We start from the raw sequence: 24,556 nt of genomic DNA on the forward strand, positions 1-24,556 counted from the left end.
AAAGGAAGGAACATTAAGTTTCAAATGTGCTCATTACCCGGTCCACAAAATGAAGGGTTCTACGTTGTGTAATGAAATAAGGACAAAAGGTCACATTTATTCCAAATTTTAATCCAAAACCCTCTCAAACACTTTATTTTGGCCACATGATGGCAGACTTCACTGCTCCATATTTCTTGAATGGTTTCATACTTTTAAACACAAGCTCTCTCTGAGACCAGATGACATTATATCATAACAAAATAAACCACCCCCCTCCCAAAAAAAACAAAAAAAAATTCAACCACAAAACCAAAATCTCTTTACCGCATCTTGCCCTCCCCAACCAAAGTATAAAAAGTTCATGTTTTCCCCCCTATTCGTCTGGCCACAGGGGAAGGCTGTTCAGTGCTGTTCGCTAGAAGGGGCTGAGTGATTGAGGACGGAACTGAAGGCATTATGTCCTGGAGAGACCTCGGTTGTCCAGGTCTTTCACCTGGAAAAAATAAACAGATCACTGGTTATCAAGGATAGCATGTAGCGACATTATATTTTCAATCAAACAAGAAAAGTGGTGTGCGTGCGTGCATGCATGCATGTCAAAAATAGGGATGACTAGATGGAAAGCAAAGTGTTTACCTTGTATATCCTAACTAGCCAGTGTTCTGTCGTGTACGCCTCCTCCAGAACATCCAGCTCAAAGTCTTTGTTCCCGATCTCTGCGTTCCTCACCCTGTCGTAGCCAGGTGGGCGCTCTGCAGATACAAGGCATTACACTTACTCATACGTAACATGTTAAAGCTTAGCATTAGCCAGAATACCCATGAATAGAACAGCATTCAATTAAGGAAAGACAGTAAATAATGAGGTCATATCAATTTCCTCTTTCAATACCTCAAGTGCATAATATTCCTAGCACTAGCAACAAGAATAGGTGATAAAAAAAAAAAAGTCACCCCTGCCTCCTAACTAGAGCATTTAAACAAAAATGGCGCTGTGAGGCTAGGAGCCTGGATACGAGTTTAGCTCTTTGTAACTCACTGGCTTCGGTGTAGACCTGTCCGAAGCGGTAGTAGCACATCTTGTACATGAGGCAGTTTAGCAGCACGGGGGAGCCCTCGCGGTCCACCCGGAACTCTCCGGTGGGCGTGTAGTAGTCGTGCTCCTTGATGTGCTTTCCCGTGTCCGTGCTGCCTCCGATTCGCACCATCCACAGGAACTTGTTGATGTCTGGAGGGGGGGGCAGAAATGGTAAATGGACTGCATTTATATACCACTTTTTTGTAACCAGTGGCCAACCATAGCGCTTTACAATATTGCATATACCCATTCATACACACATTCACACACCAACAGCGGCGTCAGCCATGCAAGGCAACAGCCAGCTCGTTGGGAGCAGTCAGGGTGAGGTGCCTTGCTCAGGGACACCTCGACACTCAGCTAGGAGGAGCCGGGGATCGAACTAGCAAACTTGCGGTTACCAGCCAACCCGCACTACCTCCTGAGCTACTGCCGCCCTGTTGAAAGGACAGAGGTTTTACAGAATGATGTATTACAGGTTATCAAACTGGTCTCTTTTCAGCTCCACTTAAGGAGAAACGGGCAGAGGAATAGGGAAGGACAAGGCAGCAGTGGGAACAAGTCCTTATCGTTTTCTAGTCATGTGATAGAAAACAGGTTTTAGCAGGTGTGTTGCCGCCTGCGATGACATTTTCACTAATGTCAAATCTTTGACTTGACATGTCAGTCGAATGTGCAAGTGAGACTCCAGACACTAGCTGTGATGTCACATCGAAAGCAATTCGAATCCAACCACTCATGCTTAACCCGGTAATTCAAACCAGCCAATCACCAGGCAGTGATTGGCTCCTTCATCCTGACCTACCGTCTGAGGAGTAGCCTGTGAGTCCGCCAAAGATGACCAGGACGTAGCTGACATCCAGCTCCCTCATGATATCATAGGCTTTCTCCTCTGTCGATGCCATGGCCTACGCGTTGACAAGAAGAGGGCATGGTGAGGGATACTTCCTGGAGAGCGGATGCGCATCGCAACGGTGAACAGCTTGGGATTGAGACCAAGAGCCGGGCAGCTCACCTGTCCCACACGGGAGATGTGTGTGTTGTTCCACGTGTTGTTGTCCACTAGAATCGTTCGATTAGCCATGGCCGTAATCTGATAGCCGTAATCCCACCAGGACATGACCTTGGCATCCTGGAGACGAAGGAGGGAGGAGGGTACATACATTAATGTCCAATAAGTCTAAATACAACTATATTTGCCCAATTTGTGAAACGTATCCATCTTCCATTTCATACATAGTATTCTGTTACACCATCTAGCGATACCCATCAATGGCAACCATTATACCCCTGTCCTCGGTAAACGCCCATTCATTAGCTGAACTTGTACATGTTAGCTGCACAAGCACTCTGACTGCAAGTGGCTGCCTGCTGCCTGCACGGGGCTGCCTGCACTGGGCTCACCTCGGGGGTGTTGTGGCGCAGCCAGTAGTAGGCCTCTCTGAAGTCGTCGAAGATGATGCGGCTGCCGTCGCCGCCACGGGCCGACAGCACGATGGAGGGGGAGGAGTACGCCTCGCTGGTCACCCAGGTGGAGTGGAAGGTGTAGGTGATCAGGAAGAAGGCCATGACCAGGATCATCCCACTGGCCACCTAGTGGAGAGGGAGGGAGGGAGGGGCGGGGACATGAAGGAGTGGTTAACAAAGCAACCTTCTATTGATTATGTGATGCCATCTTTAAGAGCAGGCGCACAATATGAAAGATCTGACTTGCAGTGATGGATTAATATAGCATTTTAACCCTTGAAGTTTAATTGTCCTTTTCGTTAAGTTAAGGCAATTAAATAAAATGGTGTTTATTACCAGTTAAAACAACAATTATGTTACTCTTTCAGTTATTTATTGGCATTCAGCTCCTACAATAAAATCTTTATTATAAAGAGGGTTTTCAAAAGAGGGTCCTAAATCATTCTTGAAGACCTTTCCATATTAGAAAACATAAAACGAGTCGTTAATGTAAATGCACGTTAGGTTTCATGAGGATTTCTACTGCCGCACCTTCCACATCTACACCCTGGTGGTGGTTCAACCTCGAGCCTCTCAAATATTGACATGTGCTGATAACACGCAATGAGACCATGCACCTAGCGAGAGGCCTGCTACTGTGAAATGTCTCCCTTAAGCTAGCAATGTTGGGAAACGGTTCTCCGACGACGTGTCAAGTAAGAATTTACCAATGCCGTATTTTAAATGATTAAAAAAGTTTAACTTTTTTCAAAAATACACTTTGCTACCAGTGTACACAAACCGTGTCAACAACTCTTCTGTTGTGTGCTTTAGGGTCCAGAAGGTTTATTATTCTGCAAATAAACCAAACGCCATGCAGAAGAGAATGCTGGTGCCATCTAGTGGCCGCCGGGCTCTGCCTACCTCGTTCTTGATAGGGTAGGTGGCGTCTTGCTGCTTCTTGCTCTTCTTGTCCGGCCGGCTCACGTCCAGGTTCTTCATGTAGGTGGTCAGCACCTGTGACACGCCAATGCCTGACAGGATGCACATGACCGGGGCCAGCACCAGCATCAGACGCACCTGGATAGGATGGCAAATGTCGGGCGTTAAGGACTACAAACATGGCTGCCACCCTTTTTTAGAAGCATGACTTTGATGTTAGAGGCTGACATTTTCCACTGCAAAGGGGAAGAATAGTGTGGAGATGGTTCCAAGCCATGTTGTTTTTAATTATACAAGCCATAATTAAGTTAAAGGAGCTGTATGTAAAGAGTATCCCTGGTTGGGGGCAGAGACAACTCTCTCCAATATTGTGAATACAGGCTGTAACCATTTCAAATGCTCTGCGTCAATTTTACACATTGTACCTTGAATTATTGACGAAAATTTGTATTTATACAATACTAAAGATCGCTTGAGGGTTAAAAATAGACACTTTCCAATGACAAACTAAAAGGGGGTCAGGGCTTGCAGATTGAAGGAGGAGTTGGGATCCAAAACCACTAAGGACCTGAGGTAAGCAGTGTTTGGTACGAGGAGAGTGAGTATACACATTAAGGCCTTACCATGACAGCGGAGAAGTACATGCTGGTGACTCCATACATGATGATGAAGATGCGGGCATCAGAAAGGTTGTTGAAGCAGTAGTATAGACCCACTGGAAGTTTAGGGAAATAAGAGAGGGTCATTTATACAGCAATGCAAGTAAACTGGTCAATTCAAAGTCCATTTTGAGGCATCCACATGTACACTACAGTATATCTTACATAATACTACACTTTTATTCTTCATTAATTGTAAAAGCACACCGTCTAGGAATGGCCCGACTACAACTATTTAACCATTTAGACGTTTTGATGTGAAGTTTGAAGTGACTTGCAGTGAATTCAGATACACGCCATTGAGGAGCAGGTACGGGCTAGGGTTGCTTTGCTCAAGGATGCGTACAGGCATACCATGGACCTTGGGGATTGAACCCAGAGCTCGGGTCAAACTGCCATAACCACCACTAGACTTCCCAGGCCCTTAATAATCTTAGTGAGCCACATGTGGCGTGTGTGCGTGTCCCTCTACGTACCGGGGAACATGAAGACCAGCAGCTGCAGGTCAAAGTAGTAGGAGGACCAGGTGGTGGGCTGGTGCTCAGAGACCGAGGCGATGATGGGGATGTTGTTCTTGGCGTAGGAAGGGTCGAGCAGCGAGTAGAAGCGACCCGTCCAGGGAGAGATCTTACCTGATGACAAGACACACGCATACAGTAAGACACCAGGAACCAGGACTCAGATACCCCCACTTAAAGGCCTCTCATCACACCAAAGTTTAAAAAGGCAAAGCAGGATTTGCATTAAAAATATATATATTATGTACTTAAAAGATGAAATAATGAATAGTTGTGAGGAATCATAACGTCGTGATCATAGGCATTATTAAAACACGTCACTCGGAATGATGACATGGGTTGTGGCGTTTTGCCAGACATTCTAAAATCTCACTCACACACACACACACACACACACACACACACACACACACACACACACACACACACACACACACACACACACACACACACACACACACACACACACACACACACACACACACACACACACACACACGGCGTCTGAGCCTCATTAGCATTGATGATGAACAGAGGGAAGAGGATAGAGAACAGGCAGCCGCTGCAATCCAAACACGAAAACCAAAAAATTAAACACACTTACCGGTCAGCATAAGAACGGTTCCGGCAGAGAGCATGACGAAGCCCACCAGGGAGATGACGCTCTTGAAGAGCACCTCAAACTGCTGGGTGTTGAGCTTGCTGCGCAGGTAGTCCACAAAGGCGTGGATCTGGCACAGGCCGAACACGCCGAAGGCCGCCATGTGTTCTGAGGACTGCACGGGCTGGATGGACACGGGGAGGAGTGGGTTAGCAACATGAGGAAAAGGCTCTGCAGAACATATGCTATGCAGCTTGCTGTGACCAATTCTGTAGCCATAACACGCAATCGTATGTGATTAGAAAAACTAAACATAAGATGGTATGGGAAATTCACACTGCAATTAGACCTGGGTCATTATGATCAGCCCTGTAACAAAATCGGCACATGACATCCAATATATATGCAGCAATAATTAATTGCAACCTTTCCCAGATCACGGAGGGGGAGTGGACGGCGGAAGGCAGGTTACCTGGAAGCCAACGAAGGAGATCTGCATGGAGAGGATAGTCCCTAGGCAGTACACGGTGCAGTAGGCCACGTAGATGCGGTGCGAGAAGCGGCCCGTGAGCATCAAGACGAGCACGTGGAGGGGGATCAGGTTGATAAGGAACACGTAGCCACCCCAAGAGGACACCTATGTGGAGAGAAAATCCCCAACACACACACACACACACACACACACACACACACACACACACACACACACACACACACACACACACACACACACACACACACACACACACACACACACACACACACACACACACACACACACACACACACACACGGATACTCTTTCCAAACCATTGAATGACAAAGAGCAAAATGGCACTGCCGTCTTGTAGCTGGTGAGTGCCGTTTGTTCGGTGGCTGCTTCTAGCTGCCGCTTACCATGTAGAAGTAAGCCAAGGCACAGATGGACGACCAGTACACCGAGCCCGTATTGACAGCCTTGATCCACATGTAGTAGGTCAACAGCATGCAGAAGATGGCGATGCCTGCGTTGGACACAGCAGTGGCGTTACATTCAATTCAATGCAAGCAGAAACTCCCCCTATTCCTGGTAGAAGAACAGTGCCTTTTTGCAGCCCTACCTTCGTTATCATAGGAGCCAGCTACAGAGCGAGAGATGTAGCCGGGCACGATCGCAATCATGGCTGCAGCCAGGAGCCCAGCACCCGCATCCTGTGGAGGGAGAAAGCGTCAGAGAAAAGAGTTAAGAATCACTCACCATGCAGATTATTTTACTGGGCCATTCACCTTCACTTTGGTTAATGGTTTTGGATCAAAAACTACAGAACGTGCAGGCTTATATGTTTTCATTGGAGTGTGTACCTTGAGCTCCTTGGTGAAGTGGTAGGTGACGATGGTGGTGAAGGAAGAGAAGAGGGGGGCCAGGAAGACGCACACGTTGCGGATGTCAATCGTGATGTGGAAAAAGTGGAGCACATGATACAGGGCTGCAGATGTGACCATCAACCCTTGAGGAAGAAAAGAAGAAACGTTGCCAAATTGAAAACAGGTTCAAAAGGCTTAGACGAGAATATCTTGCATATACATACAAATACACCAAGTATTTTGTATCCTAAGCGCACTTACACTACTCCCAATTCCTACCTGGGTAAATGGTTCCACCAATGATTCTGCCCAGAGGATACCATGCCCGGTCATCAAACCAGTTGTGGAACTTGTAAAATCCTTCCTCTGTCAGGAAACGGGTTGTGCGGTAGTTGAAGTACCTGAGGAGGACAAGCAACAGGTATAATGACTGATGGGAGATGAAGTCATGTATGCTGGCATCTGACAAAAGTTGAGGAAATATCCAAACAACCAAACAAACAGGGACTTACGGATCAAACTCATGGATGACACTTTCAAACCGCAACACAGAAAACAGTCTGGTAGAAAATGCTGTACAGAAGAAAAGAAAAAAAAGTCATAACTACGTCTTAAAAAAATAGGTATGGTATGCAAATGTCAATAAATGTGTTGTTTTTAGATTACTTACAAAGAATAGCTGCCATAGACAGAATGAGCAACTTCAGCAGCGTGTCCTGTTTCTCATAAGAGAGCCGCAGGAAGCCCAACTTAGTCATTTTGGATGAGGTTGGGGACAGCTTACCGTATTACCTGGGGAACACAGGTAATGCACATTATAGTTAAACAAGGGTTGAAACGCTTATCCCGGTCAAGGGGTGCGAGAATGTTAGAACGTTTACAGCATAGAAAAGGGTTTAGACCCTCTGCCCAATACGCCACTTTTTAAAAAAGTTCTGATATATTAAATAAATCAATGCCAGTGTATCTTTCCCAGCGCGTTATGTCCAGCCCAACCAGATAAGGCCACGCATAGGTTGATGTGGCGTCTGGAACCAGGAAGCGGCCAGGTTCATATTGACTTTTCTGCAGGAATTCCACATCTGCATCGCACACACAATACGATAATGCAATCCAAAATAGCAAAAGAGATTCCCAAAAATATCAGATAGCGCACTATTTAAAGTTTCGTCTCACTAACCTTTAAAAATATTTGACCATCAAAGAACAAACCAACATAGATCCGTTGTTTCTGTAGTTACAACATTATATATGTGCACATGACGAGCATTTAACGGCTGCTGTTATTTTATATTAATAGCGTGTTTCTTGTAACAAACGGATGGGTTGATAATTTTCATCAATAAATGAATGCTTGCTACAACTATACGACTAGCAAGGCAAGCTAGCTAGCTGATGTGCACTGAAAAGGAGAGCGGTGCTCTTTTCCGCTTTGAGTGCTATCAACACAGCAAGTCCGTCTACATAAATTGGATACCAAGAAATATTTGTAGACAATTGTTTTCATTCAATAAGGTGGTTTGAAAATCTATGTTCACTCACCCACTCCTCTCCACTCCAGTATCTCATTCACGTTTCACACACAACCTCGGTGGACCATAATCCCGCCTCCACCAACTACATCAGCGTGTTTATTGGCTTAGGCTCCTTAAAGTGCAAACTCGCACGTCTGTGATTCGTTTATTCACGGTCGTTCCTGTGCTGTAGAAGCGGAACCCGGGCGGAAAACTTGATGCTATAGTCTAGTGACGTGTCCTTAGCATTTTGACTCCAGCCGGTCCTTTTATTTTAAGCGGAGATGGTTGTTGTCCTCTAGACGTCGAATACGGTTAAACACTGAATTAGTTTAAGTGTTTAACCGTAACACTAAATGTAATAATGTAAAAAGGCCACTCTGAATTGTTTATGTGGCTATTTGTTGTATTAATAAATCATACATTGATCCTCTAAATAGGCCTACTATATTCCAAGAATTTTAAAATACAAGGTGGAATAAGGGTAAACAGCAAATGTAGAATACTGACCAATTTTATTGAAATTAGACATGTTACTTTTACAAAACCTCACTGACAAATATCAGTCTCCACAAACGCCACCCATCACTTGTATGTTGCCTCTTCCAAAAGCTGGCCACTTCCAATTCCCCACAAACATAGTCAGTTATTGTGATTGACTTATTGTGGAATTCAAGTTACACCTTCATAACACACGGTCATCATAGGCAGCACTCCCAGCCATAGGCCCATGGTCTGCATGGCCTAGTAAAGCCCACTTCTGATCTTGAATAGAAGCTAACTCCACTGCTCCCCCTCAGTTGTTTTGCAAACTTTTATAAATGAAAAAAAACAAACATGAATAAAAAGTTTGGCAGTGTCGTCTGACTCCAGTAGAGTCGTTTAACTTAAACTACCTAGGAAAGACGGAAACATTTTTATCAACTCATACAGGTCATATCATCCCTGAACTGCGGTGCCCATAGGGGAGTGAAATGGTACTTTGGGATAAAGGATGAGATACAAATCACCACAATCTACTTTATGCAATTAACACATCGAGATTCATTTTTCGGGGCATACAATGTTTTTTTATCTGACATTTCGACAGCTTCCTTTACGGTTTTAAAAAAATGCACCTAAAAACAAAGCACTTAATAATAAAAAGACCATAGAAAGGTGCTCCACTGGACCCCAAAGCGTTGCTACTCTGAAGGAATCATAGACACTTTTCTCCTGCTACTTTGCATTTGACCTCTGTTGAAGAGATTCCAATCAATACCTCAGGGAAAAACTAAAAAAGCTCAACTACAAGTGTGCTTACTTTTTTTATAGGCAAACATGTCCCTTCAAAGAGTAAATGGAAACTCCCTCTGTCAAGGTACATCACTCCATTTCTTCAACCTGTTCCGAACCCCATAGATCAAATCTTGTGCTGTAGGTAATTAACAGAGGGACATTCAAAATGGCACATAACCGGAAAAAAAAGAATAAATAATTAATATTGGATTTAAGTGAGAGGCACAGGCAAGTCAGTTCAATTATCCAGTCTTGTTAAAAAAAAATGTGATGGGCATGCCAAATCCACATTAAAAAGGGCCACAGATTAGTAAAAAAAATAAAATAAAATAAAAAATGACCCATTTGACCCATTGTCCTTAATCACATGTCAGCATCATCACAACCCTCATCCCAAATACAAATCCATCTCCCAGGATCTTTTTCCTTTTCCTCTTGTCCCCGAGCCTCCTCCGGGGCCCGTCCTCCGGGGCCTGTCCTCAGGGGCCTGTCCTCAGGGGCCTGTCCTCCAGGGCCCATCCGCCGGGGCCCGTCCGCCGTGTCACTATCCTTCAGTGGCTTGCGGGCGGCGGTTTGTGGCGCGCGGGCGATGAGTGGGGCGATGGCAGCCTCTCGGCGGAGGGGGAGGGTGTGAGTGAGGTCTGCAGGTGGACGGTCTTGTGGAAGAGCTTGTTGCTGATCATCACCACCAGGGAGAAGAGCCGCAGCTGGAAGTGGCTGTGGGAGAAGCAGGAGGGGACAGGGGCACGTGGGTTAGTGACGTGACGATGCTGGGCAAGCTACATTCATTCCTGAAGGAATCCAAATCAATAATTTTACACACACACACACACACACACACACACACACACACACACACACACACACACACACACACACACACACACACACACACACACACACACACACACACACACACACACACACACACACACACACACACCTATACTCACTATAGCTTTGTGGGCGTCTGAGCCTCATTAGCGCTGATGATGAACAGAGGGAAGAGGATAGAGAACAGGCAGCCGCTGCAATCCAAACACAAAAGCCAAGAAATTAACACACGTAGAAAGATCATTAATATAATGAATGCTGGAGCGACTGAATGGAGACCATATGGAAATATACGTGTGATTAAAGGACTGCAAATTGTTCTTCCCAGAGACATCTGGGACGAGAGTGGAATACCTTATTATATAGGAAGAGGGCAGAGCGGTCAGAAGAGCCATGGGCAACCCGAAGCCAAAATAGTAGGGCCAGTTCCTCTCGATGTTGGACAGCCGCTGGTGCATCTCAACGCCTGACAACCGTGCAAATCACAAAACCGTAGAAATGTTAGAAAGAACGCACGGCAGTGTAAATCGTTGGTGATGTATGCGTGTAGGAAACGGACGCGGTGTCCCACCGTGGTTGAACCAGCGATACTCGAAGCAGTAGAGGGAGTAGAGCAGGGACATGTGCAGCAGGCTGACCATCTGTCCGATGGCGTCGATGGGGAAGAGGCTGACCACCATACCCTGGTGCGGCACGGCGTCAAGCACACAGAGTTACACAGAGTTGCACGGAGCACCTTCAATCCCGGTTACACCGATGGTGAAACACTCGTGTTAGTAGCTAGTAGTGGTTAGTACTAGTAGTAGTACTAGTAGTAGCTGGATTGAAAAAGAGCATAGTGCAAGGTTTTACCAACGTTGAATGACCAGAGGTGGTTTTGCCGTTTCCACAATTGCATGTGCTACATATGCTGAAGAAATACTGTAAACCCAATAAAATCTTATCAGACCTGTCAAGTATCAAAGCATCAGAAGAGTAAATTGACTTACTTTAAGTTTAGCTAACAGACAATACATGGAAGGTTAGCCAACACCAGGAAAGTGTCACATCATGATATTTCTTTCAATTTCAACCTTGAGTGAGTGTCACATAAACACCAAGTATCACAACAGTAGTTAAGCTTACATAACGCACATTTAATGCAGTTCTTGGTAAACACATGAGTCAGTTATGGCAAGCATCCTTGAAGCCGCTTGGACCCTTTAAAAGAGATTTAGAGATGTGTACCTGGATGAGAAATAGAGCCTGGAGCAGGAGGTTAAACAGCATGTCTGCGATGATCTTGCTGACGCTGGGAAACGACTGGGCCTTTCTGCCGGACACCTCGAACGCCAGGTCAGCTATGTCCTAAAAAACAAAACAGGACAGCGATTGACCAAAATCCCTCTTAAATGGTCAAAGAATTGACAGTTGTTTGCACATAAAGTCTCTTATTTTGATTACTATGTGAAGCTCTCTTATATCGTTATTGTGTGGCCGATGGTAATCCGACACCTAATCAATATCCAAGATACTTTAGTGGGTTGTGATCCAGCCAACCTAGCTTTAGACTCAACAGGGATTCATAAGACGTAGGGAAACCTGACCTAAGCATATACTCGAGGGAGATACTTGAGTAGATCCATCGGCCATACTTCATTGATAAATTACCGGGATGACAACAAGCATTGTGATTTACGGCCTAGTCCGCGTCAGGCCTCACCTGGAACCAGATGGCGTTGACGATCTTGCTGAGCACAAACAGGGGGAGCACCCAGAGGGCGCTGAAGATGGAGGTGAGGATAAACTCTAACCAGGACCACACACTGCCGTGGAGGGACGGGTCACCTGAGGGGGACACATGCTCCACGGTAAACAGAAGCTCTGGATGTCAGGTAGTAGTTTTTACCACTTTTGTGTAGGAAGATAAAGTCAATGTGATGATTATCAAAGGTGTGGTGTAAGCGGTATGGTAATTCTGTTTGTACATACTGTAGTACTAAACCCCACCTAGTAGTGCAGCAGCTGTGTTTGGAGTTGCTAGCATGTGTACATACCGATGATTCGGGCTGTAATGGTCTGCAGCAGTGGGATGAACAGCCGATAGAAGAGAAACAGACTGAGCTGAAGAGGATAGGTTTAAAGACTATTAGAATTGTATTGGAAACGACGTCTGCTTAGTATTATTCTTGGAGCAGTAGTTTGATCCAATCAAGGGGTCATTTGATTGGATCAGTCAGAAATGTAGTTGAGGTCATTATGTGGTCATATGATTTTTTTTTGTTTTCATTAGTATTAGGAATACACTCGTAATTACCCAGAATACACCTCCATTCCAGGCACAGCATTGAAAAATCCTACTGGCTAACTTGGGTTCACTGGAAGAAGAGAAGTGGACAGGGGAATAACAGTTAACATTCAGTTACCATCAGTCAAGACCTCAACCCAAGAGTAGAAGGTGTGTGATTTCACATGGAGGCCGGGACCTACTTGTCAGGTTTGCGCTCCTCGCTCTGTGCCCGTCTCTGTGCCAGGGCCCCGCTGGCCCTCCTCCTCCTCTGCTCCTCCCTCTTCTGCTGGATGCGAGCGTCCAGCTTTGAGATGGTTCCAATCCCCAAAATGGAGTCCTTGATTCCCTGGGGGAAAATAAGTGTATGTGTGTGCGGGTTATTATACAATCAAAGTTATGCAGATACTGAAATAAAAGCCTTTGGAGAATACATATCATTATTTTATTACTAAAACGGGAACTTAAGGAAGGGAGACAACAGCCAGGCCTTCTTCAATATGTAATGCTAAATGTTAAATTGAACAAATAATCATGACTGGAGAGAAAATATTAGCCAAATTACACAAATAATTATTAATTGATATGATATGGTTGTCTTCACACCACAATGTGGAATATGACAAGATCATTCATATAGTGTTTTTAAACTGTTCAAACTGTTGAGGGGAACCGAGTAGTATTTCACATTGGATGAATTAAGAATGTATATAAACATTTCACAATAGTTGATGGGGAACATGCGTGAACGCGTGTGTGTATGTATAATGGTAATGATGTGTTGACCAGCTGACCGTCGCAACATTGCGGAGGAAGGCCCGGGCGCTGTCTGTCATCTCTGGACCAGCTGCAGATCCATCAACTGCTAAAGGAGGGGGGGTTTGCGACCTGGTGGTCAGTTCTCATGGCAGGGAGGAGCTTTCCCAGTAACCTGGGACAACAGAGGAATATTGGGGCAAGGCCACACATCAACAGGTTTTAATGTTTAATAGTATGAGAAACCACGTTATAAGTTATCATTAAACAGAATTTCCCCAAACATATGTTATGCCTGTCAGCTGTCAATGTTTTTTGTAGTGTCGGTGAGCCACTTTGTTTATTTATAACCCTGGTTCTAAACCTATATTAAGTGTTTTTGTAGTAGTGGTAGTTTTGTACCATAGCCTACACCAAATTAATTTTACTGAACAAAAATATTACTGAATAATTAGTTTCCCCATGATAGTCGGATGGAAGACAGAACATTGTAGACTGCCTTCTGCCTGGCTCTGGGAATTATTTGTGTAAATACATGTCGAGTAAACAGTCCATGTCAAAACAATGATTTTACTAACGTTACTAGCTGGGCTTGCGTCGTAGACCAGACCTGGCCTATGTTGTTTATTCGCGTTTTGTTTTGATGACATAGGACTAAATATGCTTAATAACAATAATAATACGGATTGCTATAAGAGCTTGTGGCTCGTGACGTCAGATCACTTTGTGCTGCGTAATGATCCATAACTACATTTTCCTGTAGACTAGATATATTGCTAGTGCGTAACGTTACAGTCAAGCAGAAATACAATCGAATACACAATTTGAGATTTATTTCAGAGCACATTTAGGAGACGACCATTCGTTTTACAAAAGGTGGTGGCATGAAGTCAGACTACATGTTTGACTTAATGACCCACACATGATGTACATAATTAGGAGCGTATTTCAACACAGGTCTTCCTAGAAGCGTCCATACGCGTAAGGCAATGGCTCCTTATATCTGTAACATTAGCTGGCTGGTGCTGGGTTAGTGAGCTCAACCACATAGCTTGGATGGTAGCTCAAATGTAACGTTAGACGGCTCCTTTCGGCCTACAAAGACGCATAAGCATATTTTGTTGTTGTTTCCTCCACCATAATGCCAGTGATCGTGCTATCTGGGCTCTCAGGATGTTAAGACTACACAGAGTGCATGACTCCTTATGTTTTGTTCACTGTCAGCTACGCCTTACGTTATGTGCATTATGCTTCGCGACTGATTTGATGTTTTCTCTAAAGACAACACTCTTAACACGCGAGTGATGTCAAAGAACATGAGTACGTGCAAGGAAGATCTGAACTTACCTCATGCGACAAGCTCAACCTATATGAACTTCAGCAATACGTGTGTTCAACCCTGTAAGTGACAAAAACAAAACCAAACAAACGCTGGGTGCCAGGCCCGTGGGTATTGCGCAAGCTCCGACCTCAAAGGACCATGGGAAGTGTAGTGAATGTTGGTTCAGACCCGTATGGATGGACAGTAAATACTATCTTATTGAGTTAACATTTAATTGGTTAAGTCGATTTAGTTGGAGTTGATAAATAACCTTAGCTACCCCGTTCGTTTATTACAGGGTAGCTAAAGTTGTAAAATTATAAATTTATATTTGATTGTATTAATATACACAAATATATTAATGTATAGTTGTATTAATATAACAATATAACGATATAATACTATAACATAAACTATATAGAGGGTATGTAACAAGGTTTATGACCCCTCAACACATGGACAATCCCGCAATATAGACATATCTCGCTCTCGCTCTCCCTCCCTATCTCCCTCTCCCTCCCTCTCTCTCTCTCTCTCTCTCACACACACACACACACACACACACACACACATACACACACACACATACCTCACACAGACAACACACTCTCTCTCAATCTCTGCTCCTGGGTCTGTTGCTTTCTTTCCCAACTCAATTTATTCAGTGGAAGTTTATTGGAAAGCATCTTAAAGTTTATCAATGGTTGTTTTGAGAATAAGAAATGCCCACAAAAGGAAATATGCTTTTATCTGTTTGAGCATCTTTGGATTCATCATGTACCGATATCTAGGGTGAGTACATATTACACAACAAATGAGGGTTGTATCTTATTTACTACATTACTGCAACATTATACTGTTTTACTTTTTCATTAGACTTGTTTTGCTGTTTTTTTTATGGTAATCTCTTTGCATAGGAAAAACTGTAGGCATTCCAAATAAAAACAAAATCATAAAGAAAATACACGTAAATCTAGTTGATTGTTAAGATTTGAAAACACTTTTTTTTGCACTCTAATTTCTTGAAATCTTTTAGCGTATGCCTTGTCCTTTTTAAACGTATACTGCCCGTTGCTTGTTTAGACAAGATTCTTTTCCTTTTGCTTGGGCCATGCAAATTCCTTTCGCTCATGTCATGAGTGCTCTATTCAAAAACACAAAAGCATAATGGGCGGATAACGCAACGAGACACAAATGGCCCAATTCTTCTCCAGGACACCCGTGGGGGGGAGGAGGTTGAGCAGGAAACTGGGCCTGCACGCCAACAACTCTCAGTTCACCCTAGCCGGGGAGCCCTTCCGCATCCTCGGGGGGTCCGTGCACTACTTCCGCGTCCCCAGCGCGTACTGGAGGGACCGTCTGATGAAGGCCAAGGCCTGTGGCATCAACACCATCACCACGTAAGGCAGACATCTGTAAACAACCTCTTTGTGTGGCTGTCATAATCACAGGGGGATCTGAGGTGGATGGAGGCAGTGAGTACTAACATTTGAGTGGGCGGTGGGGGGATTCTGGGCTGTGTGTGTTTGAATCCCTGCAGATATGTACCGTGGAGTTTGCATCAGCCGGAGAGAGACGTCTTCAACTTTCAGACACAGCTGGACTTAGAGTGAGCGCCGAAATCTGTTCCTTGTTTGTCTGTCCGTCCGCACAATCGACACACGCACAAGCTGCGAGGTGCAGGGAGTCGGTGAGCCATCCAGCCATCCAACTCACCTCACCACTTACCTCACAGCCAGTAGAGTGTTGAGTTATCAATAGCTCTGGTGTGTTTGGGGAATGCCCCACATTGCATCTGGTGTCACGTTCATATCATCATCATCATCATCCTCACCATTACCGCCATAAGCCGCCAGGCCCAGGGGAGACCAGGTAGGGGACGAAGCCACCTGACAACCACTGCAGCCTTTCCACAACAACAGCAACGCTCAGCAAGGCAATTAGCGCTAGTGGAGAGTCAGGAGCCACCAAGGGATGCTGTATCAGCTAGTGTTGTGGCCACACACTCAGTGCCCAGGCTTTCAGACTTCCAACTCCGGAGATATGCAGCTGTGTGGCCACATATGCATCCTAAAGAAGAATATAAAAACCGTTATTAGCGCTGGCAAGTGACATCACAGCCAATTAGAAAAGGGGTCTTTCGATAACCTGTTTTTGTTCCACCCTAGATGGTCCCAGATGACTGTGATTAAGTGTTTGGTTACTTGTGTCTGGGATGTCACAATCAATACACTTCTGGAGCGGGAATGTGTGCCCTCTCTCTTTCTCTCTGGAGGGGAGTGGGGGGGGGGGAGTTACAGACATATCAAAAGTCATATGTTAAATTGAGGAGAGTAAAAAAGAAAAAGAAAGAAGAAAAAATATCAGGTTGGTAAGACAATACATAAAGCAACAAAAACATGTTCAGCAGGTAACACATCACATCAAAGATTGCCTAGTTGTTGTTGTCCCTAGCCCAAGAGATTATCTTGGATGAGAAAGAGTTCCAAGCTTGAACAGTCACTGGTCGTGCCTTATTAAGTCGGGCAGTTGTATGTTCAAGATTGACAATGTTGACCAGGCTATGGATCCAGAACGCTTTCATACACATATCTGGAGAAAAACAGTTTTTCAAAATTGTTTTCTTTGCAGAGGTAAACCCTGCGAATATCCTTTTGAACTGAATTTGCTTTAGATTAATATCAGAATTATCATTAAGCAGAAAAAAACCAGGATTAGGAACATAAAAAATATCAAGTATATCCACTAAAACTGAGTTTACATGAGACCAGAACTTAGAGATAACTGGACAATCCCAAAACATGTGTAAGAATGTTCCGGGTGAAGCAGTGTTAGTGTTACATATATGACAGTTGTTAGTAATTTGCAATTTCATCTGAAATCTCTTATAGGGTGTGATGTAGACCCTGTGTATGGTTTTGAAAATGAATTAGTTGGTGAGCTAGGTTCTTAGAAGTCATACTTAGATTGCACCAAATTCTCTCCCGAATTTGAACCCTTTCTCTGATTGTGTTCTGTGGTCTTGATGGCAGGTCTTACATCAGTCTAGCGGCTGATCTGGGACTCTGGGTAATCCTGCGACCAGGGCCTTATATCTCTGCTGAGCTGGACCTGGGCGGGCTGCCAAGGTTAGTCTGATGGTATCATATACAACCTCTATAGCTTCCATACTGCTTACATCCATACTGTGATCCATCTTTCAGCGGGTGTAGAAAACATGTGAAAGCTATCAAGCTACTGTATAGACTCTAGAAATGTACGCACACACAGAAGCCAATTGACCCAGCAGCACAACGTGCACATTGTTCTGCGTCAGACATTGATTGCCTTACACTCAATTTGTGTGCAGCTGGCTTCTTCAAGATGAGAACATGCGGCTGAGGACAACATATCCAGGCTTCACGGACGCCGTCAACGTCTTCTTTGATAAACTCATCCCAAAAATAGTTCCACTTCAGGTCATTGCACGCAACAAGCGTCACAGAAATATGTGGTTGTTTTGGAAAAAAATTGTGCATAATCTCCTGTGACGGTTTTGTTTTCAGTTCAAGAAGGGAGGCCCGATTATTGCAGTACAGTTGGACGATAGCTATGGGTCCTATGCCAAGGACAACCGCTATATGGCTTTCATCAAGGAGGTAGTGCGACATGTGGCCTCAGACATAGGTACAGGCAATGTGAGTGTGTTGTTGTGACTGTGTTGTTTTTCTCAAAGGCCTTGACGTCCAGGGGTGTCAATGAAATGCTCCTCACATCAGACCTTTCCAATGGACTGAAGGCAGGCGGTGTTAATGGAGGTATAGTACACTAAGACATTCATTATACACATATTACACATGGGTAAAGCTCACGCACGCATACACATGAATGAAGTCCTGTAGTCATGCAGGCACACACGTAGGCACACACACACACACACACACACACACACACACACACACACACACACACACACACACACACACACACAATTATGTAAATTAAACAATTGCATGTACATTTAAATTACACACTCAAGAACACACATGCATACACATAGATTCAAGCAGACACACAAATACACACATGCAGATGCATACTGAAGCACACATACACATACACGGAATCATGCACCTTTGCACACAATTAGATTAAACAATTACACGTCAATAACACAAACAAGCACTCACACACACACACACACACACACACACTAGGACACACACACACACACACACACAAACAAACACACACACATACTAAGAATCACACACACACACACACACACACACACTAGGACACACACACACACACACACACACACACACACACACAATCAAACAAACACACACACACACACACACACACACACACACAAACACATACACACACTACACACACACACTAGGACGCATAAACACACACACACACACACCATAATGTATACGTCTTCTCTGGCAGCCATCAGAACATTGAAGCTTTGGAAGCTCCGTACGAAGGACATGCAGGAGCTGAACTCTGTCCAGGTATCAGTAGTGATCGTCCACCGCCCTGGAGTCCTGCATAGTGCGGGGATCACTGTAGAAGTCATCACTGTATAGCTCCTCCGTTGTGCTGTGTGTTAGCCCAACAGCCCCGCCATGGTTACGGACATCTGGAGCGGTATGGCCGATGCCTGGGGGGATCTTCACCATGTGCTCGCTCCCGAAGGTAAGAAGGACCTTTGTGGCAGACATCTTTAAAAGATGCATCTGATTCAGAAAAGGCTGCACTATTGGGCTAAGGTTATGTTTACTATGAAAATTTGTAACTTGGAGATTTTTAGTGAACGCTCTTTTTTCTTCATTTTCTTTTTTTTTTACATTAGTCTAAAGTTGTCCTGAGATATCAAGATAACCAAAAGCTTTCACAAACAGACCTAGTAGAATGTAGAAATGTTATACCTGGAGAGAAAGGGATGTAGCTGGGCCTAAGTCCAGTTTTGAGTCCAGCTGAAAACTGAGTCCAGTTTTTTTTTTTTTTTAATTTAAACTTTATTTAACCAGGGAGAAATCACAGTGGCCAAAAAGTTATTTTGATGAAACGGCGGGAGAATGAGAAGATGTCCATTTTGTCCATGATTTTTTTAGTTAATATAATTTGTGTTGAAATTATAAATAATTATACTTTTTAGAAAATACTTTTGTTTTGAGAATTATTTTCACCAGTTATCCCGCCTGGTGGCAGTGAGGGCCAAAGAGGAGTTGAATCATGACGTGACCTTTCTTTTGTTATAGACATGGTGTCCAATGTGAGGGAGATTCTGAGAAGAGGCATGTCCATCAATCTCTACATGTTCCACGGAGGCACCAGTTTTGGCTTTATGAGTGGTGCACTCGGAATCCCTTCATACAAAGCAATAGTTCCAAGCTATGGTTGGTTGCTATGTGGTATTTTGCCTTAACCGTAAACAATTTATCTGCTCCTGTCTGTCTTACTGTCCTATTAGAAAGCATATTCGTTTTGATTTCATAGCCGCACTACTTGTCGTGTGAACTAGATGGCAGTGCAGGGCAATTGTTTGACCACTACGTTTTTTTTGGTGTCTTCCAGATTATGACGCTCCCTTGTCTGAGGCGGGAGAGTACACACCGAAGTACCATCTTCTTAGAGATATTTTCAGTCGATACAACAGTGAGTCACAACAAAGCTACAAAAATACACTTCATATGCACACCATGGCTCTTATTTCGTTTCTTGTTTCTATCTCTTTTAATTGTTTTACAACATGATTGCTACACAGAAACAGTGGAAGACGTCGTTGCCTGATTACCTGTTTGTATCTTTATTTGTGGGTGATGAGTCTGTGCCTGACATGCCTGCACTGCATTATAGAGAGGCCTATGAGCCAGCTATCATGTATAACCACCTGTCCCTGTGGGATGCTCTGAGCTTCACTGAAGGTGTAAGTGCAAAGTTATTGTGCGTGTTTGTATACAAGTGTGTTAGTATGTGGGTACTTGTGTGCGTTATTGTGTGTGCGTGTGTGTGTGTCTGTGTATTTGCTGGAAAAAATATATAAATATGAGACAAATTCATATTTGGAGCAAACTTAAAATATGATTGAAATATAATTTCCCTATCTTAGCCGTTTAAATCCGCAACACCGGTCAATATGGAGAACCTACCAGTGAACAATAAAAACGGCCAGTCACAAGGATACACACTGTATGAGACCACCATCACTAGCGGGGGCTTACTGAAGTCTGGGGACAACGTTCGAGACCGTGCCCTGGTGAGTGACCTTTCAAGAGCCACCATGGAATGCTATAGTCTGGTAACCATGGAATCCCTTTATAAGACATGTTCTTTACACTCATGCACACACACACACACACACACACACACATGCATGTGCACACAATTGTGCACACTCACACACACACTAACACACCATAGACACACGCATGCACACACACGCACACACGCACACACACACACACACACACTAGAGACACACTCACAACACAAACGTTGGTGTATGCACACACACACACACACACACACACACACACACACACACACACACACACACATGCATGTGCACACAATTGTGCACACTCACACACACACTAACACACCATAGACACACGCATGCACACACACGCACACACACACACACACACACACACACTAGAGACACACTCACAACACAAACGTTGGTGTATGCACACACACACACACACACACACACACACACACACACACACACACACACACACACACACGCGCGCACACACACACACACACACACACACACACACACACACACACACACACACACACACACACACACACACACACACACACACACACACACACCAACATAAACACACCAACAGTCTCACTCCGAGAACGTCAAATTCCAAAAAAAGTCACTGGCGGGAAAAGTACCCTTCGGCGTCGTCTGCAGACGGAGAGGGGGTTAAATTCACTGTAATGCCATCCCCGGTGATGTTTGACATTGAACACCCACACAGATACATATAGCATTGCTTTGGATATGAATTATAGACAGTTTGTCTATTGAGTTGTCTATCTATTGTCATGAAAGCAAAAAACAATTTGTTTGGATTCAACGTTTTTATCAAAGTTAAATGATTGTTAGAGTGATGTGCTTCACACATATCCAATATTAACAATGGTGTGACTGTATTGCGTCCAGTTTATTTTCAGTCTGCCTTATTAAATATGTTTTTCCTTCTTCAGGTCTTTGTGGACAGACGGTATATTGGTTTTTTTAAGCGCCACACTCTAGAGATGGCAGTCCCTGATGGCGAGGTAGGCTGTCTATCTATCAACTGTCTGCCATTCTTGGTTAACGTCGCCTGCCTGTGTGGGCTGCTGATATCTCTGGTATGTACTGGTTAAGTGACTCACTGACCTAAAACCAAACAAAAAAAAACTTTTGACCCCCAGAAGGGAAAGCGGACTTTGAGCCTTTTGGTGGAGAACTGTGGCCGGGTACACCAAGGCAAAGACCTTGACAAGCAACGCAAAGGTTGTAGCGCCACTCCACCGCATTTCCTCCCATCAAACCACTCACGCGTTGAACACGCGTCCACCGGCACGCTACGTGTTAATTTATTATGCTTTGTTGCAGGCCTGGTGGGAGATGTTTTATTAAACGGAACGCCTCTGAGAGATTTCACCATCTACAGCCTTGATATGAAACCAAGCTTCATAGATAGGTTTGTTGAGATAAGACTTCCTATATGCGAACGGCATAAAATGCAAAAATACTGCGTCAAAGGATTTTTGTTTGCATAAAACAATGACGGGTGCTCTGTTCCAGTCTGTACCGGGCGCCGTGGAAAGCTCGGCCCGAGGTCCCCCTCTACCCTGCGTTCCTCATGGGAGCGCTGTTCGCCTACGGCTACCCCAGCGACACATTTGTGAAGCTTCCTGTGAGTAAATGCCAAAGTGATGATTTACACTGGCTATGACGCCTTCCGTTCATGTTGTTTTCCCCAGAAATGTTGGCAACGTAATTATGTGTGTTGTTAAGCACAAGATAAATTTCATTCTTCTTTCATTTCATCCTTGGCTTTTTCTTTCATGAAACCACAGGGATGGGGCAGAGGAGTTGTGTTTATTAACGGGCTGAACCTGGGCCGCTACTGGTCCAGTGGGCCCCAGCAGGCCCTCTATCTGCCGGGGCCCCTTCTCAACAGTGGAATGAATCAGGTCTGAAATGTAAATCAGTCGCAGTCATTTTGTCCACTTGGTGTCTCTCTCTCTCTCTCTGAGGTGTTGTTTACTGTGTTTGTAGATCATCGCGTTCGAGGAGCAAGAAGCAGACTACAAGATCCAGCTGGAAGAGACGCACGACCTAGGCATGACCGCCGACATCAAGTGAATGTGTTGTCACATTATTTATTTGTATGTGTGAAAGTTTTTCGGTTTTGTCCCTGCCTACCACCACTGGATGAATGAAAGGACAAGACAGACTTTGACTTGACAGTGTATTGGCTATGAAATTTGCATATATGGGCTATGAAATGCCCATATATAATATATAATAAAAGTCGCAGACACAGGGTTTCATTAAGAGGGATTTTTATAACATGTATAACCATACCTCTTTGTTTTGCCAGCCCTTTTAAACATGAACCAAAAATAACCAAATAAATAAACCATCGGTCTCGGGAATGCCTCCTGGAATGCTAAAACATTATCAGCATGACACACATCCATTGGGTACATTAATAACAGATGTACTAAAATATTTTATTAACATAAGGTAATGCATAAGTTTAAATAATGTTATAAGCATTAAATAACAGTAAAGTAATGGTCTGGCGTATTACTGCATTAACTAATGTTAATTAATGGTTAATTAATGTATGTAAAGTGTTACCCAGTCATTTGTGCATATACTGCACAGTATTTTTTGCGATTTTGCACACATCATAATGGTACGATAAAAACATTATGGAATAGACCTACACATAACAACTCTGAAGTCTCAAAATGAAAGGCAAGGTTGGCACATTTTTCGGGAAAAAAAGGAAATACCCTGACTCATGTTGACCAAAGTGCTGTCAGAACAACAGCAGTAGATACAACAGTTTGAAATAGTATATAACCTGAATGACCTGAATGAAAAAAACGAACCAGCACCACATCCAAATCCAATCCATACTGGAGACAAAGTCCCAGATGTCCATACAGCCCTATGGATACCTAAAGACAACTCCAAAAAACAAAGCAGGTGACAAAGCAGCACAAAGTCTGCATATAGACACAACACATCTCCATGTACAATCAAAATACAGTTAACATTCACACAACATTCACATAACACACAAATCCATATACCCCATAACATACAACCCAGGAATATTTCAGAAAACACCAGTACAAGGTTTGGGGAGAGTGAGAAGTTGGACTGGCCAAAATACACAAGTGTTTGGCTCAGTGGACGAAGACCGTTTCACCATCCAGCGTCCCAGCCTCAAGGACTAACTGGTGGCTACATCAAGTCCATTTAGCTAGCAACATGGGAAGCTATCACCCCTCTCGCTATGAATAATGAGAAGAATGGGTCCTAAAATTGACCAACAGTTCACAGGACTAATGCACGGGGAAAGGGCTTTGCCACCGTGTTTTATTTTCAAGAACACACAGCTAACATTAGCCCCGAAACGGGACGCTGCTGCTCCCCAGCTTGGAAGTATCAGCGTCCCATTTCAGGGCTAAGCTAACGTTAGCCTGCTAGCTTCCCGCTCCCAGTTCGTATGAAACGTTACAAATACGAAAACCCGCTATCCATGAGAATACGCCATGTAGCCTCAAATTCAACAGTTTAGCATGCAAATAGTAAAAGGGTAATGTCTTTAGAAATACAGTTGCATTTTAAATTGCAGTGTCTTTTCGAAACTCACCTGCAACTCTTGCATGCTGCCGAACTTGACAGCGAAATGATATCACCTGCACATGCGTTGGAGGGATTACGACGTGTTGGTGCGCAAGGAAAAATAGTTTCTAAATGGAACTC

The 24,556-nt window shown here is 44.1% G+C and overlaps 3 protein-coding genes across 3 annotated transcripts; 1 reads left to right on the forward strand and 2 right to left on the reverse strand.

Moving 5' to 3' along the window:
• Positions 1 to 90: 90 nt before the first annotated feature.
• stt3a (STT3 oligosaccharyltransferase complex catalytic subunit A) lies at positions 91 to 8,176 on the reverse strand. The gene is made up of 18 exons (XM_084474396.1): positions 8,112 to 8,176; positions 7,240 to 7,361; positions 7,082 to 7,142; positions 6,849 to 6,970; positions 6,567 to 6,712; positions 6,326 to 6,416; positions 6,123 to 6,229; positions 5,698 to 5,862; positions 5,229 to 5,409; positions 4,583 to 4,738; positions 4,071 to 4,162; positions 3,430 to 3,585; positions 2,464 to 2,652; positions 2,075 to 2,191; positions 1,865 to 1,967; positions 1,021 to 1,209; positions 619 to 734; positions 91 to 475 (listed from the first exon to the last, which is right to left on the reverse strand). The coding sequence occupies exons 2-18, from the start codon at positions 7,325 to 7,327 to the stop codon at positions 437 to 439; spliced, it is 2,118 nt and encodes a 705-aa protein (XP_084330522.1). The 5' UTR covers positions 7,328 to 7,361; positions 8,112 to 8,176; the 3' UTR covers positions 91 to 436.
• Positions 8,177 to 8,581: 405 nt separating this feature from the next.
• ei24 (EI24 autophagy associated transmembrane protein) lies at positions 8,582 to 14,682 on the reverse strand. Its single transcript, XM_084474106.1, has 11 exons — positions 14,565 to 14,682; positions 13,256 to 13,392; positions 12,665 to 12,810; positions 12,492 to 12,552; positions 12,232 to 12,298; positions 11,898 to 12,022; positions 11,423 to 11,542; positions 10,767 to 10,878; positions 10,550 to 10,661; positions 10,315 to 10,389; positions 8,582 to 10,078 (listed from the first exon to the last, which is right to left on the reverse strand). Exons 2-11 carry the CDS (start codon positions 13,295 to 13,297, stop codon positions 9,913 to 9,915), a joined length of 1,026 nt encoding a protein of 341 aa, XP_084330232.1. The 5' UTR covers positions 13,298 to 13,392; positions 14,565 to 14,682; the 3' UTR covers positions 8,582 to 9,912.
• A 556-nt stretch (positions 14,683 to 15,238) lies between these two features.
• LOC311354942 (beta-galactosidase-1-like protein 2) lies at positions 15,239 to 22,915 on the forward strand (the record flags this gene model as incomplete). The annotated part of the gene is made up of 19 exons (XM_084474806.1): positions 15,239 to 15,330; positions 15,753 to 15,938; positions 16,079 to 16,147; positions 17,571 to 17,666; positions 17,888 to 17,996; positions 18,084 to 18,176; positions 18,254 to 18,335; positions 18,979 to 19,043; positions 19,143 to 19,227; positions 19,794 to 19,931; positions 20,110 to 20,190; positions 20,352 to 20,461; positions 20,645 to 20,791; positions 21,766 to 21,837; positions 21,979 to 22,057; positions 22,160 to 22,247; positions 22,352 to 22,463; positions 22,627 to 22,743; positions 22,829 to 22,915. 19 exons carry the CDS (start codon positions 15,239 to 15,241, stop codon positions 22,913 to 22,915), a joined length of 1,908 nt encoding a protein of 635 aa, XP_084330932.1.
• Between the last annotated feature and the right edge of the window lie 1,641 nt (positions 22,916 to 24,556).

Source organism: Micromesistius poutassou (genome assembly GCF_964030765.1).
Source record: "Micromesistius poutassou genome assembly, chromosome: 10".
NCBI lineage: Eukaryota > Metazoa > Chordata > Actinopteri > Gadiformes > Gadidae > Micromesistius > Micromesistius poutassou.

Bases quoted from the DNA above. Each gene is read 5' to 3' on its own strand.
- stt3a (XM_084474396.1), bottom strand. From the start codon at position 7,327: ATGACTAAGTTGGGCTTCCTGCGGCTCTCTTATGAGAAACAGGACACG. The intron at 7,143-7,239 runs GTAAGTAATCTA...TCTTCTGTACAG, and splicing joins GTCTATGGCAGCTATTCTTT to CATTTTCTACCAGACTGTTT. The intron at 6,230-6,325 runs GTAGGGCTGCAA...TGTCCAACGCAG, and splicing joins TGGCTCCTATGATAACGAAG to GCATCGCCATCTTCTGCATG.
- ei24 (XM_084474106.1), bottom strand. From the start codon at position 13,297: ATGACAGACAGCGCCCGGGCCTTCCTCCGCAATGTTGCGACG. The intron at 12,299-12,491 runs GTAATTACGAGT...TATCCTCTTCAG, and splicing joins GGAATGGAGGTGTATTCTGG to CTCAGTCTGTTTCTCTTCTA. The intron at 12,023-12,231 runs GTATGTACACAT...TGTCCCCCTCAG, and splicing joins CATTACAGCCCGAATCATCG to GTGACCCGTCCCTCCACGGC.